General features: G+C 44.6%; 1 protein-coding gene across 12 annotated transcripts in view; it reads right to left on the minus strand.

Annotated features, from left to right (window-relative positions):
* Positions 1–18,158, minus strand: part of PPIP5K2 (diphosphoinositol pentakisphosphate kinase 2) — a 70,577-nt gene that overhangs the window by 36,718 nt on the left and 15,701 nt on the right. For all 12 annotated transcript variants that reach the window (XM_083151714.1, XM_083151713.1, XM_083151711.1 and 9 more), the window contains exons 4-13: positions 16,542–16,627; positions 11,491–11,645; positions 10,782–10,883; positions 10,493–10,654; positions 8,895–9,016; positions 5,978–6,079; positions 4,593–4,679; positions 3,453–3,528; positions 3,199–3,308; positions 2,282–2,367 (exon numbers count right to left, since the gene is read on the minus strand). In XM_083151714.1, the coding sequence (XP_083007840.1) occupies positions 2,282–2,367; positions 3,199–3,308; positions 3,453–3,528; positions 4,593–4,679; positions 5,978–6,079; positions 8,895–9,016; positions 10,493–10,654; positions 10,782–10,883; positions 11,491–11,645; positions 16,542–16,627 (1,088 nt within the window). The remainder of the gene's footprint in view (positions 1–2,281; positions 2,368–3,198; positions 3,309–3,452; positions 3,529–4,592; positions 4,680–5,977; positions 6,080–8,894; positions 9,017–10,492; positions 10,655–10,781; positions 10,884–11,490; positions 11,646–16,541; positions 16,628–18,158) is intronic.

Consider the following 18,158-nt stretch of genomic DNA (forward strand, 5'->3'; position numbering starts at 1 on the left):
GTGACCATTTGACTGCAGCTTATTGTTCCTTGAACATTACAGTTGCAATGTTTTGTTGTTAACCAGAATTGTAGCCTCTGGAAACATGCAATCCATAGTCCATTGCAACATGTGCTCAGTACAAGTGAGCGAGTCCCTATGTGTCAACTGTACTGGGGTAGTGTATCCAGGGTATCTGCTGTCCCTGAGCCCATGTAATAATATGAACCGGTGCAGGGTAAAAGCTATGCCCAAGGATATAGCCACAATTGTACATGCCTTTTTGGCTGCCAAATATTCATTCAAGTGCTGCTGGGGTTGCTTCCTCAGTGTGTGTTTTTATTACAGCATGTCTTTATTGAGTGTGTGACTGCCACTATGTGCATACAAAATGCTACTGTATGTTACACGCTTTTCCAGGAAAACACTAACACACTGAATATCGACATACTGAAAACCATTTTAATCAGCAGAAGCTGCTGGTGTGTCCTGTTGGCTCCATTTTGCAATCAAAATGCTATTAAGTGAAACAAGTCACCAAATAGATACTAGGTACTACAGAGTCACACGGAGCTCATGTGTTATGTATAATGTGACTTATATCGGATCCGATACGATTTGCCGGCGGTCGGGATCCCGGCGGTCGGAATCCCGACACTGGAATCCCGACCGCCGAAATCCCGACAAGGGGGGGACATGGATCGCCCCCCCTTGCGGGCTCGCTGCGCTCGCCACGCAGCGGGCCCGGTGCCTCGCTACGCTCGGCACGCTATTTTATTCTCCCTCTATGGGTGTCGTGGACACCCACAGAGGGAGAAAGTTTCGGGATTTCGGCGGTCGGGATTCCGACCGCCGGGATCCCGACCGCCGGCAAATTAACTGCATCCCCTTATATCACACACCTCTGTAACTATTGTTTCCATGCATCAGTGCAATATCTTACAGCTACATACTCTGATCTTATCTGTAAAGCCGGATACACACTAGACTATTCACTCCATGAGCAAAAACGTCAAGGATTCCCCTTGAACTCCCGGGTGAATGATATTGTGTATACAAACTGAACAATATCATTAACAAATTCGTTCAGTGACTTCACTGCGTGTACCAGGCCGAGTGATTAACGATATAGGGCGGTATTCAATGAGCCTGATTCGCCATTTTTTTATGGCGAATTTGTGCTGTTTGGCGAATTTTTGACTAAAACGGTGAATCACCCTATTCAATGACCAGATGGCGAATACATTTGAAGGTTTTGTTCGCCATGATTCACCGAGTAGCAATCGCTATCTTTTTATGGTGAAGTGGAATGTGAACTTTTAAAATAAAGTGTTTTGTTTTTTACATTTGGTGTCAAAAAATCAGGAATTTTATTCTGAGGAGGGGCATGCTATTTTTATTCATGTGCTGTAAAGCACATGAATATATATTTAATTTAAAACATTTTTTTTTTTTTTTACACTGACCATCCAGCAGGGGGCGCCGGAGCGAGCCGCTCATTAGATATTCATATATTCACTTCACCCGATCATTACATATTCATGATCGGGTGTAGTGAATATGCCCGGTCCCCTGCTGGCACCCCCGGGGGCCAGCCTGTGCTGCCTGGCAGCCGGGGAGCCCACCTCCCCCCCACAAACGTTGTGGGGCAGGCAGGGAGACTTCCATCTCCCTGCCTGCCACCGTCCTCAGGCTCCCTGCGGCTTTCGCCGCAGGAGCTCATATTCGCCGGTCAGGGGCAGCGAGCCCCTGACTCGTTGAATACCGGAGCCGGCGAGGCTCCGGAACGCGGCGACCCATGGCAAATGTGCAGCGAATCCTAAACAGGATTCGCTGCACGTCGCCGGTATTCACATTGAATATGGCCCCTAGTCAAATTGAGCTGCGTGTACAGACGATGGTGGACGTAGTTTACTACTCACGGGAACACACAACGAGTGTATACACTAGACACTATGAAAAACGATATTGCTCAGAAGGGACAAAATGAGGGATATAATATCAAATATAGCTTCGTGTGTATGGGGGCTTTAGTTCTTTTTCTTCTCTCACACAAGTTCTAGCTGGTTATCCAGGTTTTATGTACATAGCTGTATTCATAAGGGTTCAAGTGGTGAATTTTATATTTTTTTTACACAGCTATAGCGGTTTATGCTTAGCGTTCAGTATATAAATTGTACTTAAGACAACAATTTATATTAGTTTCTACTTTAAATTAGGGGAGTTTGCAGTCCCATACTGTACGCATAAGAGCCTATTAGAAGACTGACAAATTATTTCACTTTAATATGTATTACAGTACCTTCTTCTTCACTAGAAGTCTTAGGGCATCCATGGGGTAGATAGGTCAGCTGAACTTTACGGTTTATTCCAGAGAAGTGCCCATACCTATAATATGTACAATCATTACATAAATATAGAAGACAAATATTACGTAGAAGCGGTGTAAGGTAGATTTGTCCATATTATACACACAATACAGCATTGATCGGGGTATATGCAGCTGTTCTCAGAAATCTAGCATCAGCACACCATATGGGCAAGGTGTCTGACACGAGTAAGCTGCCAGGTCCTGTGCAACTCTTTTTTTTGTCTGGAAGGACGCAAGTCTTTTTTCAGCCTTAACTACTATGTAACTATGACAGCATTGAACAGGAGATCTCGGCAGAACGAGCCAGACTTCACAAGCAATCTGACTCATTCTGCTGAAAACAGACGGGAATGGACAAGCTCCCGGCCGCAGCTAGCCAATTCCAGGTCGCTTCTCGCGGCCACACACCCTTCTCATCCCACTGCAGGCAGGACATTGAGTCCCACCTGCAAATTCTCGGTCAAGTAGACCGAGAACGGGACAGAGTCACAGCCGTGACCCAATATTGAATATCCCCCTAAGTGTAAATCCTAGAGTGCTTTGTATACTGACTTACTGCTGCTTTGCATTTCCACCCCAAACCGGCTTTGTATTTATAGCCCAGCATGTCCACAACTAGGGTGCATATATACTGTATTCATTTGCATTACACACCTACAGTACACACATTTGATAAATAGTGTAAAGCTTAGGCAATTAGGACAGTAGATTAGGTGAAATCTCTGGTATATATTGTTGCAATGAGTACACAGGCTATCACAACGTGACCTGATGTATACGCAGCATGACACGGCTGTATCCAGATCAGTATTTGTTCACGTCAATTACATTTGACCATCTGTACTTACATCTCTAACACTGTTTTCAGCTGCTCGAGTTTTGCTTTGCTTTCTTCGATTTCAGAATCATTGTTCTGCCCCAGTTCAAGGAGAAGATGTCTTGCAATGTCCAGTACTTCCTGTGCAATGTAATAGAAATAAACACGAGCAATACATTATAGGCAGAGTAAATGACCAATTGGATGTTCTAGGCCACAAAAGTTTGTAATAAAAGCAAAAAAATAAAATAAAAAAAATGTATGTAACGCAACTTCCCCACTTGCCTGTAACTGCTTTGGTTTCTTCAGTTTTAATTTGCCCGTTTTGTAGCCATAGCATTTTTCAAATAGATCAAAGAACCTTGAAATAGGGAAAAATAAATGTATAAACGGGATCCGGACGTGTCTACAGCAAAAAAGGTTGACAAGCAAAAAGGTCGACAGTGTCTATGTCGACAGTCAAAAGGTCGACATGGGGTTTTTCGCTGTTTTTTGAGAAGACAGGCGGCATTTCATGCACTAGGGCGTGGTGAGAGAATAAAATAGTGTGCCGTGCCCGAAACATGGCGATGCGGTGCACTTCAAACTGTGTCCATGTCGACATTCGGGTAAAAAAACAGTGATAATCCCCATGATGACCTTTTGACTGTCGACCTAATGCTTCTGTCTTTTTTGCTTGTCAACCTGTTGTCCCACTTCCATACCGTATTAACATATAGAGCTACCAAGCACCGGAAGAGATGTATATAACACCACATTACAACGATACCAAAGTGTGTTCTTTAATGTGATGTACACACCAGGACAATTTGGCTCAAAATGAGCCAATTTAGATGCAATCTCGACTGATTGTATGTAAATTGGCCATGTTTTGGGACATGTCGCTGCCATTTTGATGCGATGCGTGGCCCCGCGGGTCGTAAGGTATTTTCTGAGATCCTACCTACAGCAGGTAGGATCTGAGAAACGACCATTGTAGTGGGTGCGGGTCGCGATCACATCAGGTGCCTTTTCTGTGCAGGTTGGTGGCTCCATCAGCTCGCGAGCGGGTCGTACGTTCCTGTGACAACCCGCTCATGAGCAGCATCATGCTGGTGTGTACCCAGCATAAGTGTGTCATGGGTTTTGAATAGGTTTTTAAAAGGACCAAAATAACCTCAGTAATTTATAGTGTCACTAAAAGTGCAGTGGGACTTATTACAGTTTCAGACTGACGACACTTCCTGGTTAAATCGCAATCCTAACCCCGCCCCTTTCACTATGATAAACTGCTCACAATAGCATTAACCATCACAGCCCCTGCCATTCAAAAAGCAGAACTTGGGAGTACAAAAGTAAGCGTGAGTACTTTGCTGCCAGTTTACAGATATCCAAATAAACCTAGACAGGAGATTTTGCATCCATGCTAGTAACAGGAGCATTTACCTTTGGTGCCTTACTTCCATTTTCATCTTTTGCTTTGGTGTCCGGTCGCCATGTCTTATTACAGCTATCACACATCGAAGCTCCATCCTTTTAAAGACAAGTTTAGGAGGTAGTAAAAGCTTACGCATATGCTGCACTTAATGCTAGTTAAGTGTGTGTGTGTGTGTGTGTGTGTGGGGGGGGATTGAGTCTTTTGAAATGTATTATCAGCGCACCTGACGCGCCCTAGGGACAGCCTGCTGAGTAACGCTCGAGGGGCTGTCCCCTGTAAACCCCCCAGCAATTAGCGGCTTGGCAATGTATTAACAGCCTTTAAGGCATTAATTGCCAGCTCAGGGCTAGCTTTGTCCTATCCCCGCTGCAGGGACAACACTAGCCCTGTGCGACAGATCTCGCACTTGGCCAGAGAGCCGGCGGGAAAGGAGGGGGGGGGGGGGGGGGGGGGGGGAGGTATTTTCATACAATGCGCAGCACTGCAGGGGTGCTGATAGGGATAGCTGTAGGCGCTGGACATAACGGTTTTCCTTATTGGCAAATACATTAGGCGGTAACGGGTGCCCGCTTATCCTGAACAAGGAGTTCTTTTTAAAACATTAAACCAATACTAATACATTTGCCCCTATGTGCCTTGAAAATATAGTGAATGCTACGCTACAGATTTAGGACAGCGCTAGTGCAATATCTGCATGTACAAGTTTTGTTGCTCTACAGAGCCCATAATAAATGGTGTTTATACACTGGAGAACGGTTTGGTTGTAAGGCCGATGGCAGGTTATAAATCAGGAGATGATTGGAAATTAAATATTTTAGGAAGAAACATTGCATTGGGGCACTCATGGCAAATTTCCCCATCAACAAGTAAGAGCTCCTGCAGGTTAGTGATCTAAGAACAAAAAGGGGAATGGGTACTGAGGGGGTAAAGCTTCTTTACACTGGGTATTATTTAATCAACAAAAAACAGGTTACTAATACCTGCTTTACACCAGCCCAGCAAACTCGGGTTTTCTGCAAGGGAGTGCGCAAAATACCGGGTTTGCAGGCGGTGTAAACGGTCTGACCCAGGCCATGAGACTCGGGCTTTGAACCCGGCAATCGGTGCAGTGTAAACTGGTAACCCGGGTCGATGCGAAGACGCTCGCATCGCCCAGCGCCGGCACAGGCCCCCACCTCCAGTGATGTTACCCACCCGGCATTATGCTGGGTCGGTACACTGGTCTAAAAGGTATCACAACCCCGGCTTGGAGCAGAGTCTAAAATCCTGGGTGCGACCCGTCCTGCTGGTATAAATGCTGTATTATTGTTGCACATAAAACAAAAACATAACAGTAGTATAATAGCACAGATAAGGATGGAAGACACGTGTATGATGTGTACTACTTGCTTACATTGTTCCTGATGTTGTTGGGACTATAGGTATATCTTCTGCTTCCAGCGGTATAGACCAGGGGATGTGAAACTGAGGAGCAAGCTCACGCATGATGATATTTCTAAAAATAAACAAAAGAACAGCATGATGGCTAACATTTCTACTTCCCTAATATGTTCACATTGATAAGACTAGATAAAACTCATGGTCATTCTAAAACACGTGTTGGAAATCTAAAGCAAGCATTGGAGAGAATATTAAAGTAAAGGAGACCAATGTGCCCTACACGAAGTATATATAAAAACATTATGAACAAAACAATAAAAAGTGACTTCCAGTACAGAACACGGACAAGATTTATAATCATCAAAGCAACAGCTGTCATAAGACCCAAATAAGCAGGGCAGCAAAACGAGGAGTAGGTACCATGTAGGCAGTAGAAGAGTAGATTATGGTAGAAGTACAGGAAGGAAACCACATGGAGGGAGAGGGCCCTTCTCGTCAAAGCTTGCAATCAATAGATAAGTGGAAGATAGATCGTAGCGATACAGAGTGGAGAGATTGAGCCGTGAACATGGGGCAGCAAGTTGGGATGAGAACTAGAAGGCTTTGATAGTGGGTACTGGGTGTCTGAAGCTTTGTAGAGAGGTGGAAAGTCAAATGAGAGTGAGAGAGTTCCAGTGGCAAGGAAAAGCACAAGTCAACATCTTGGAAGCAGAAGTTGGTGAAAGTAATCAGGCAGGAGAGGCAGCATTCATTTGTGTACAATAGGTGGGTGGCAGCACGAAGAGAAATGAGGTCAGACGTAAATAGGAAAAGATTGTGTTTGGGCTTTCTAATGGAACATGGGGTGTGTGAATTAGCATTCCGAGATGAAGATGAGCCAGACAGTAGTGTGGAAAACAGACTGGAGAGGAAAGAGTTGGACAGGGAGGCCAGACAGAGGTTACAGTAGACCAGTCTTAGAGATGACAAGTGAGTGGATGAGAGTCTTCATTGTTTATAGGATGAGAAAGGGTCTGATGGTGTAGACATTTCTGAAGTCGAAATGGCAGAACTGTGAAAGGTAATGAAAGAGTGAGAAGTCAAGGATAAAGGCCCCCATACACTAGGGCGACTTGTCCTTAGGACAAGTCGCCCCCGACTTCCCCCTGAGCTTCCCCGGCTGCTCCCCGGGGGAGCTTGATTAGATTGGCACTTGATGTGCCATTTTTTACATGTGATAAATCGTCTCGATTTATCACATGTAAAAAACCCGGGGAGCAGGGGGGGGGCTACAGAGGTGGGAGCAGGGGGGCTGGGGACGCTGCGGGGGACACATCTGTGTCCCCCGCTGCTGGGGACACAGCGTCTGTGCGGCGATAAGGTAGAGGGAGCAGGGGGGGCTGGAGACGCTGCGGGGGACACATCTGTGTCCCCCGCTGCTGGGGACACAGCGTCTGTGCGGCGATAAGGTAGAGGGAGCAGGGGGGGCTGGAGACGCTGCGGGCGGGGGACACAGGCTGCATAGAGCCGGGCAGGGGGAGCCAATTGCTGACTGGCTGAGAGAGCGCTCAGCCAATCACAGGCCGCCCATTCATTGTATGGGCTTTTTTTTTATTCATTACTGACAGCTCCCGGCCGGCTCCCCCTGCCCGGCTCTATGCAGCCTGTGTCCCCCGCCCGCAGCGTCTCCAGCCCCCCCTGCTCCCTCTACCTTATCGCCGCACAGACGCTGTCCCCCGCAGCGTCTCTAGCCCCCCCTGCTCCCTCTACCTTATCGCCGCACAGACGCTGTCCCCAGCAGCGGGGGACACAGACGTGTCCCCCGCAGCGTCTCCAGCCCCCCCTGCTCCCTCTACCTTCTCGCCGCACAGACGCTGTCCCCAGCAGCGGGGGACACAGACGTGTCCCCCGCAGCGTCCCCAGCCCCCCCTGCTCCCTCCACCGCCCCACTTGGTCCCAAGTCGGGTGGTCGGACGTGCAGCAGGTCCGACCACCCGACGCAGATCCGATGCGCACGGGACCGCGCATCGGATCTGAGGGAACATCAAAACTAGACGATTTTGGTCCGATTTCGGCCAGATCCGACTGATCTGGCTGAAATCTGACCAAAATCGGCTAGTGTATGGGGGCCTTAACTCCAGAAGAGATGGCATTGCTGTCAACAAACAAATGAAATGGCAATTGGTGAGGTTATTTGGTTGGGTGGAAAAGATTATCAGATTTTATGCGACCCATAAGCGGTGCGAGGCGCACACCGTGCGTTTTGGACTAGATCGCATCCGATGTGCTAAAGCTCTGTGCGTTTTGAACTAGATACGAAGCAGTCTAGTTCAAAAAGTACCTGCGGCACATACTTTTTGGACTGTACGATATGATGTGTGCAGGAGCGCGCATCACATCTGCAGCCCAAAACACACAGTGTACGGGAGCACACGTTGAAGTGGACCTCAATATGAGCGAGGAGATCAGATGAAAAGGTCAGGAGATAGTTAAATCTGCGTATAATCATCATAGAGAGGACAAAAGAAGTTGGTTAGCTCACCTTCTAAATGTATAATGGTATTATAGAAAAGTTCCAACAACAGGACCTCAGTAAAGGAATTTACCAGCAGATCGAGGAAATTGGGAGTGAAAGAGTACCACCAAGCGGGGAGTACAAAGGTGTATCAAATGCCCCCCTAACACCTTCAAGAATTAAAAAAAAATGTAAAAAAAAAAAAAAGGTACAGATTTTTTTTTTTTTAAATGCCCATAATGTTGTAAACACATTTTAAACACTAATATGTTCAGACAGCGCCACAAGCGAATATTTTTTTAGTATAATACTAAAAAGAAGGAATTTAAGACTATATTGAATTGCAGACTGTCCAGAGAAAGAGCAAGAGCTAGGACGGAAAAGCATGGCATTCTAGTGGAGTATGGCAGCTATAGCAACAAATACACCCTCTTACCCAAGGATCTTTGCACAATCATCATAATACTTCATGGAATTCTTCACAAAGCTGAATCCATTAACATCACAGACATAAGACTGGCCATTTGCACGTAGCAAATCAAAACCGCACACAGTTTGCTGTCAAGAAGAAACATTGTAATCCACAAGTTATCTTACTTAGAATGCAGAGGTAGCCTATAAGAGTAACGGCTCTGTTGAGGCTACAGGCACAACTCAATGTTCCATCTAGGCCAGGCTTGTCCAAACTATGGCCCTCCCTCCAGCTGTTGTAAAACTACAAGTCCCATCATGCTTTGCCACAGTTTTGCTATTAGGGATTGCTAAACTATGGAAAGGCATGCTGGGATGTGTAGTTTCACAACAGCTGGGGGGGCCACAGTTTGGCCATGCCTGATCTAGGCTACTGGAACAGTGCACCATGTGTATTTTTGAAGTGGTACAATAGAAGCTAATTTTTGGTATATTGTGACCATACGTTGCCAATTTAATTAAAATGTGCTTAACATGTATAACTTGGATAACTCTCTATAATCAGGGAAACATGATTTACACTGATTCTGTGGTGACTGACTAATAAGTCTGCATTTTACCTGGATTCAAATCAACCCCAGAATCTGTGCGATTCCCATGTCTTCCTGAGTAAAGCATTATTATTATAGCAACTGGGATGTGGTCATTTGGTCTACAGCATGATGGTCGACATGGGAAAATGTCGAAAGGTCATTAGTTCGACAGTGTCTAGGTCGACGTGGAGTTTTCAACCTGTCTAATGACCTTTCGACCTAGACCCATGTCAACCAAATGGCTGCAGCCACATTAAACAGCCCTTCTCATGATGACTAGTCTCGAGCACATTTACTAATGCTGATGTTTTTTTATGCGTCTGATTCACATAAAAAATTTTCTTGTTACCACCAATGTAAGCCACTAATTTAGCATTTCATATGCAGCTATAGTCGCAGTCGCTCACAGAATATACACATGCAACATATTATAATCAGTATAGGGCAGGCCAGGAAGCACAGGAGCTCTTATACCTCGTACACAGCCACTCAAAGTACAGAGGCTTGATGAGGAAGGACACATCTACATCTTGGGGCAGTACGGATGGTGTAATGGTTATAGCATTACTGCCTCACAGCGCTGAGGTCATGGGTTCATTTCACACCATGGCTCTAACTGTGCGGAGTTTGTATATTCTCCCCGTACTTGCGTGGCTTTCCTCCGGGTACTCCGGTTTCCTCCCACAATCCGAAAATATACTGGTAGGTTAATTGGCTCCCAACAAATTAACCCTAGGATGTTTGTGTGTGCGTGTACTTGTGGTAGGGAATATTGATTGTAAGCTCTACTGGGGCAGGGACTGATGTGAATGTTCAAATATTCTCTGTAAAGTGCAGCGGAATATGTGTGCACTATATAAATAACTGTTAATAAATAATTTACAGTATATGTACCATTTTATTTGCTTAGATATGTGAATAAAACTCTAACTTCTTGCAACACTAACAAGCCCTCAGCACACGGACGATACACTGATCAGCAGGTACTGAACACCGCAAACAGCCACATTTACGCAGTACATCCAATCACCTTGAAGGCGAGGCACACTTTCCAGGCTATTAATTTCTCTCTGGCGTTTAAGATGACCGGATACCGAACTTCTTTCCCTTCGCTGTCTCTTTCTACCTTGCCGTCCAGTGCAGGAGACTTCCGAGCTTCAGCATGGGCATAGTCTGGACCCACAGTGTAAACCTTTATTAGCCAGAAACAAAGCAGTTTGTAGGAGCAAATCATCCCAATAATACTCACACAGTCAATAAGCTAATTATTAGTGTGTAAAAAAAAAAATGCCCAAAAATTGCTTGTAAATGTAAAATACCTTGACATCAGTGCCATCAGTGGGCATAAACTCCTCATAAATGTATGCACCAGTCTTCCGTACACTGCTTTCAGGGGAATACACACTGCTACGACTGCCAATCTAAATAAAAGAACATTTAACAAAATGTGAGGGACAGAGCAGAAAACCAAAAGGTAAAAATGTCTGTCACTCAATAATACAGTGTTCACAGAGCAGAGTAAGGTGCAATTGTGGAGAGAGTGTAAACACCGGCCTCCTGTGGCTGATGCATAAGGAGCTCAGTAAGCAGCAGTGTTCTGCTTCCCTCAGGGAATAATGTGGCGCTGCCAGAAATAACCAAACCGGGCGGGGCAGGAATAGGTCGGCTTCACATAGGATGGAGGGAGCCGGCAATTATTACAGAGAAAAGTGGATGGGCAGGCTGCAAAGCACAGACCTGAAAACACATATTGCAAACGAAAGTATAGCATAACATAACTTACACATTGTGAAAGCAATAAAAAGGAGTGCAAGTCACACAACTAAAAATATATGCTTTAAAATACATGACCAGAGATTTTACAGCAAGAGCGTTAAACCCTTTAATACGGACCGGACAATATATTCAGCTTGCACTTACTGTATTTACCCTGGCCATGTAAAGTACACAATCTGTATAAACAATGGATCCAGAAACTCCAAGGTCAGATGTTACTAGAAGTCCAGCAAAAATGAGAAAAGAGCTCACCTTCCGGAAGAGTCTTTGGCTCCCACCTCCGGCAGATGTTGGGTAATAAATGTAAACATTATGATCCTCAGCACTGACTGGCTTCTCCACAAAGGGTTTTTGGAAAATTTCACCATTCACCTCAACGTGATCCTCACCTTCTATTAAATTACATTCTGAAAAACATCAAACAAAATGAAAATGAGGATTCATTGCCAATACCTGTTTTTAAGTTAGCATTTCTAAAACAACCACATCACATTGTCTGTTTAAATTAAACACTGAACAAAATACATTCTATGGGGGGTATTCAATCACCGGCGACCATCTCCTGAGGAGGAGATGGCCGCCGGGCCCTATTCAATGCGGTCTTCCCCGACAGCATTGAACAGAGGAGCTCGGCAGAACGAGCCCGACTTCACAAGCAGTCGGGCTCCTTCTGCCAGCTGCAGCTCGCCTCTTCCTGGCCGCAGCTTGTGGCCACGCCCCCTTCTCGTACCACTGCAGATGGGACATTGAATCCCGCCTGCGTGTTCTCAGTCGAGCAGACCGAGAATGGAACAGGGTCACGGCTGTCGATCCCCCAGATTGAATACCCCCTATTTCATTATATAATCCTACAACGTCATTACTTCACTCATATAGGATTTATTTCACCCAGCACAGGTTTAGAATAATTAAGTAGGACAGAGAGGTAAAATATGACTCATTCACCAGTGAGCCCAATTGTTGCTCCAATGATGGTTACTGCTGATTTCCCAGTACAAAAACAGATTACAATCCGGAAATACTCCATGGCATGCAAAATGTATGGGTCAGCTAAAGGTCCATACACACTGGGTGATTTTGCCCAGTGTGTATTGACAGCGATGACAGGGAAAGTCGCTGGCTCAAAATCGCCTAGTGTGTATAGACCTTAAGACAAGAAATAAACACCCACAGAAGGTATATAAAAGGTTCTTCTTTCCCTTTAGTTTTTTTGTCAAACATTCCAATCAGCACTGTTACTCTGCTCAGCTGATTAAGGCATTAAAATAACACTTATGGTGTGTACACACGGTGAGATTCCTTTGCTATTCGACTAAGATTTGATTGTTATGCAATTTTTGGTAACGTGCTATTTACATTCAATTTTTAATTATCGTTTATTTATATGGCGCCACAAGGGTTCCGCAGCGCCTGACAATACATAGATGAGCAAAGAACACAACAAGAAGAATTGTGATTTACAGTACAAATGCAAATTAGGACATGGTAAATAAAGAAAGACAGTTACAACAGTGGACACTGATGCCAATTATAACAGTGGCAGAGATATATTCTAAGAAAAGCTCATGAGGAGAGAGGGCCCTGCTCGTTAGAGCTTACATTCTAAAGGTGAGCGGCAGACAAACTGGGGTGACAGCAGGGATAGAAGGGGGCATATACAGAAGGTTAGTATGAGAAATGGCTAGATTTAATGAAAAAGTGGGTCTAGAGTGCCCATTTAAAGTTTTGTAGGGAGGTGGCAAGTCTGATAGGGAGAGAGGGAGAGGTAGAGAATTCAGACTACCTACATTCAATTAGCACTATATAGTCATTGCTGCACTATTTGGCTTTTCATGCGCATCGGCATTGAATCATGATAGAAAGCTTAAAAACCATGTTCGATCTCCATTTGAGGTCTATGCAATACCGATTAGACTTTGACTATTGCACCGTGTGTACACACCATTACTCTATGGCTGTTAGAGATTAGAAAATAAAATACAAAGTTATCCATATTTACTGGACATATTTCTCCATAGCCATCTCCCAGAAGTGCAAATATTTGCAGATGTGGAGCAACAGTGAACACCATTACTCAACATGCAGTACACACACACACACACACACACACACACACACACACACACACACAACAGCGGAATTTGTTCTACACAAAGATCTGATCAATACAACTTCAGGTTCGTGTAAGCCGTCATATCAGCCACACTTCATATCACAAATAGTTGAATCTGAGTGATGACAACTCTAGGCCCGTTTAAGTAGTCATGTTTAACAGTAAAATGACCAGAATGTCCTAGCTATCACATTTTATTGCTCTGATGGCTGCTGGTACTTCATAAAGAATGTTAAGCAGCTGGCACCTTTGTCATGTGAAACATAAAGGGGATGGATTCCAGCAGTACTATTTTTCCATGTTGGAATTATTCTCATACTTTTTTTTTTCCAGGGAAGCAACTGTCCCATTACCAAATACATGAAGCAATTCTACATAAATCTTTCTATGTTCATCTTTCGTTATTTAAAAAAAAGTTTATACTGTGGATGCCCTTTCTTGCATTTTCATTTATAAAGAGACTCCCTTTTTGTTTTAATGGTGGGGAATTTGGTACTTGTGTATTTGCAGGGCGCCCAATTTACATACGTACGGCACCGTAGTAAAATCGCATCGAATGCAATTTTGCGGTGCGATGCGATTTTCGTTGGTTCATTTTTAGTGAACCCCTGCCCGTGGATTGGTGCAATGCGATTTTTCATTGTAAAAGCACCCATGCGATGAGATGTGATGGTACTTCATTTTAAAAGCACCCATGCACACCCCCACTATCCACGTCAACCCGAAGTGTGGCGAGCACAGCGGTTCCGTGTCCTCCGGACCATTTCATACCCCCACTATCCACGTCGGCGTGGAGTTAATTTTATCAAGTGTGGCAATCGCATCACATCGCACTGCAAAATTGCAGATTTCAAAGATTTCACTACGCAGAATAGCCCACTAAGCAAATAGCTTAGTGGGCTCCCTGCAAAATTTTTGCATTTACCAAATTAAATAGCTAATATGGACAGCATCATTAGCCCGCTGCAGAACACATCTATGTACTAAAGAGAGACAGGCATTCCCAAACATGTGAGTCTGCTTTGCCCACATGACGAACAAACTAGTAAGTCAGACAGAGCCTCTCCTATGCCAGTGTCTCACATAGGCAATGGAAAATGGACACTATCACCGGACAATGGCCCTTATTCAGATCTGATTGCAGTACAAATTTGTTTGGAAAATGGGCAAAACCATGTGCACTGCAGGTGGGGCAGATGTAACATGGGGATGCAGTTACAATCCCGGCGGTCAACATTCCCGATGCCGGAATCCCGAAACTTTCTCCCTCTTTGGGTGTCCACGACACCCATAGAGGGAGAATAAATTAGTGTGCCGAGCGTAGCGAGGCAACGTGCCTGCTGCGTGTTGAGCGCAGCGAGCCCGCAAGGGGGGACGATCCATGTCTCCCCCTTTTAGGGATTTCGGCATCTGGATTTTGACTGTACCAATCCCATAACATGTGCAGAGAGAGTTAAATTTGGGTGGGGTGTGTTGAAACTGAAATCTGCAGTGTAAAAATAATGCAGCCAGTATTTACCCTGCACAGAAACAAAATAACTCACACAAATCTAACTCTCTCTGCACATGTTACATCTGCCCCACCTGCAGTGCACATGGTTTTGCCCATTTTCCAAACAAATTTGTACTGCGATCAGATCTGAATAAAGGCCAATGGGTGAAACACTAGCTTCATTTTAGGAAACAGTCTAAATATAAAAATAATAGCTCATGATACCTCCGATTACAGGTCTTCTTTAACCACTTATTAATGTGCCATTCAACTTACATGAGCCTTTACAATGTAAGCGCTCATGAGCAGGGCCCTCTCTCCTCATGCGCTTTCCTTGAATAAAACATTGGTGATACTTATTCCAATGCCCTCTGCTGATGTAGCAATGTACCCTGCACTTGTCCCCGCTTGCATTCAACTGTAATTGGGCTTACACGCGATCTTATGCGGCAGCTGTTGATACCAAACAGATATCGCTGGGCGTACGGGGGGGGGGGGGGGGACAAACTTTTTTGGGGGGCGCTAGGATGCTGCATAGAGCAGTATTATATGGCCTTCGATTGAAGAAGAAATGGACTTGCCTGACAAATCTATTTCTGCCTTCGATCCCAGTGCCGCGCATTGGGATCGAATCTGGATCAAAGGCAGTTACCTGTTTGATTTAGATTTGATTTTGCTTCAAAATCGAATCTAAAATGTGTCTAAATGGAACAGTGTGTACGCCCCATAAGTCTCTGTTTTGCTTATTTGTTTATGTTCTTTGTAATTGGGCGCTGTGGATCCCTTGTGGCACCATATAAATAAAGCATAATACTAATAATGGGTGGATATCACAGGTTATGTTCCGGTGGTACAAAGGAAAATAATAAGTAGTTATTACCTTGGTTAATCAAGGAAGCATTTCTGCAGTGCTTGCCAGACATTCCCATGTACTGTACATGGATTCTCCAGGGACAATATATAGAGGAGCATGAGTCTACTTCACTGAACCCAATATACCAGTTAATCCAGTATGAAAAGGCATTCACAGATATACAGGTGAAAGTTTCTACATAATTACAGAGCTTGAAAAGCCCTTTCCCCCAGAACTAGGACATAGGGCCAGATTGAGAGGTGGAAGCTAGTAAAACACAGGCAGCTAAATACTGCTGGGCATTCTGAGCAGTCGCTGAATGGTGTGGCCCATGTCCGCCCGATAATGTTCAATTGTGAGAACAATGGCGAGTTGGAGCTGCAAGAACGGAGTTTACAATAATATTGAAGTCACCAAACCTGGTGTGCAAAACAAAAAATAACCAAAACAAATAAGCCAAAAATAATTGAAAAAGCTCTACACCCCTCCCCAATAAAAGCAGCAATTGGGGGCCTCTACACAACGCATAACATTTTCCCACCTTACCAAAGCACATACAAAGCTAAGGTTCCCGCCTTAGCCTGTATGTCCCTTGGGATTTTCTATAGTAGAATTATAAAAACTAGTTGGGAGTAGTTTGATTTATCGATGGTCACAAAGTTTACAATTATTATGTGGTCAGTGTAATGCTATCTCAGTAATAATGATAATTACAGCATTTTATCAGCATTAATACCGCGCTAGCATTACGCCGACCCCATACTGACCATCAAACTACTACCAATCTAAACCGATTGGTAGGATTGTGTTCTGCAGAAAGATGGATGAAATGGATTACTACTTACCTTCAGGCTTGTTTGGATCCCGGTTAAGAACAGCATATCTAGGAAGCAAAATGCCCTCATCTTCAAGGATCCTATATACTTCTCTTCTGTTGGGAAAAGCACACAGATTGTGGTTACATTCATGTAGATCAACTCACCTGACATCTGGATAAGCAATGCTTTCAAGAAGAAAAAAAAAAAAAATCCTGTCCACCCACGGACAACAATACCCTTTCCTCTATGCCACAAGTCAGGCTGCTTAGGGGTCATCCTCAATCTTACCTTTCCTCCCCACATCCAGTCCCTCTCTCACCCTGGCAAACACTCACCTGTTAGACTTGATCTTCTCTCTCCTTGCATACACCTGTCTCTACCCACATGCATCTTATTTTCCTCTCTGATTCCCCCTCTGTCGTTAACTTGATGACAATTCCCAATAAAATTCAATTTAAACTGTTCACAGTCCCTAGTAAAGCCCATAAGGCCCATACACCCCGGGCCACTCAGCTGAAAGCAGCTCAGCTTAAAGCTCCAAAGCCACCCAGTGCGTACAGCCAGACGATGAGCACTCTCGCATCATAGCTGGCCCGGACGCACATCTGCTGGTATTAAAGGCAGATGAGCAACAGGGTGGACGGCTTTCCATAGTGTCCTGCTATGGAAAGTCATCAACCCCAGGAAAAATCGCTTAATAGGGAAAAAACGCATATTGTGTAAGCATTGAGCGTTTTTCAGTACAGCGACTTTCCCCGTCATTGGTCAGCATACAAGCTGGGCATGATCGCCCAATGTGTATGGACCATTACTCACTGCTCTTAAAACATCTCCACTCAGATGCTTGCTGCTCTGCCATCACTGCCACACACCCACTCTGAAAATCACTTTCAGACAACTATTTGACACCTCTGAAACTAAAGCCCTGTACACATGGGGTGATTTCTTCTAGCCTGCATGCTGAGCGACGCAGGTTAGGGAAACCGCCCTTGTGCTTCCTGGCGGCTAGATCGCCCATACACACGTGGCAATGTTCTAACCAGTGTTCGTTGGTTAAAACACTGGAAAGCTGATTAGATCTTGACTATACGTAGTCAAGATCTGGTCAGGATATGGTGACATGGGCAACTGTGCATCGCCATCGCTTGGGGGAATGCGCACAGAGCAATCCCTGCTTCATTTCTAAGATCGCTTAGAAATATGGCTAAAAGCGCCCCATGTGTATGCAACTTTACACCCGTGTTGATTATCCATCAGTTACCACTGCTGTAAAATAACTTAAGTCATAAAAGCCTAATAGTCGTCCTCCTTCTGCTCACATACTTTAACTATCTCTGTTTTACATCCCTCTCATTTGGATATTAAACTCACAAGCACTCACTATCCACCTCACTAGCACAACCATATCCTACACATCTTCACTGGGTTCCAAACAACCTTTGTCCTATATAATTATTCGGGGCTCTGTACCTGCAAGCTCTTGGGCACAGGTTCACCCAAGGCTGACTTTTTACAATTACGTACAATTATTGTACCGTGTATGGGCACCTGTATACTGAACTGCTATTTTGATACTGTGTAACGAACTGCATTGTAAAGGAATGCTCTGTTCCACAGTATGTTATTTGTACAATGCTGACAACT

This window comes from Crinia signifera, chromosome 1 (assembly GCF_055691185.1).
Source record: "Crinia signifera chromosome 1, ASM5569118v1, whole genome shotgun sequence".
NCBI lineage: Eukaryota > Metazoa > Chordata > Amphibia > Anura > Myobatrachidae > Crinia > Crinia signifera.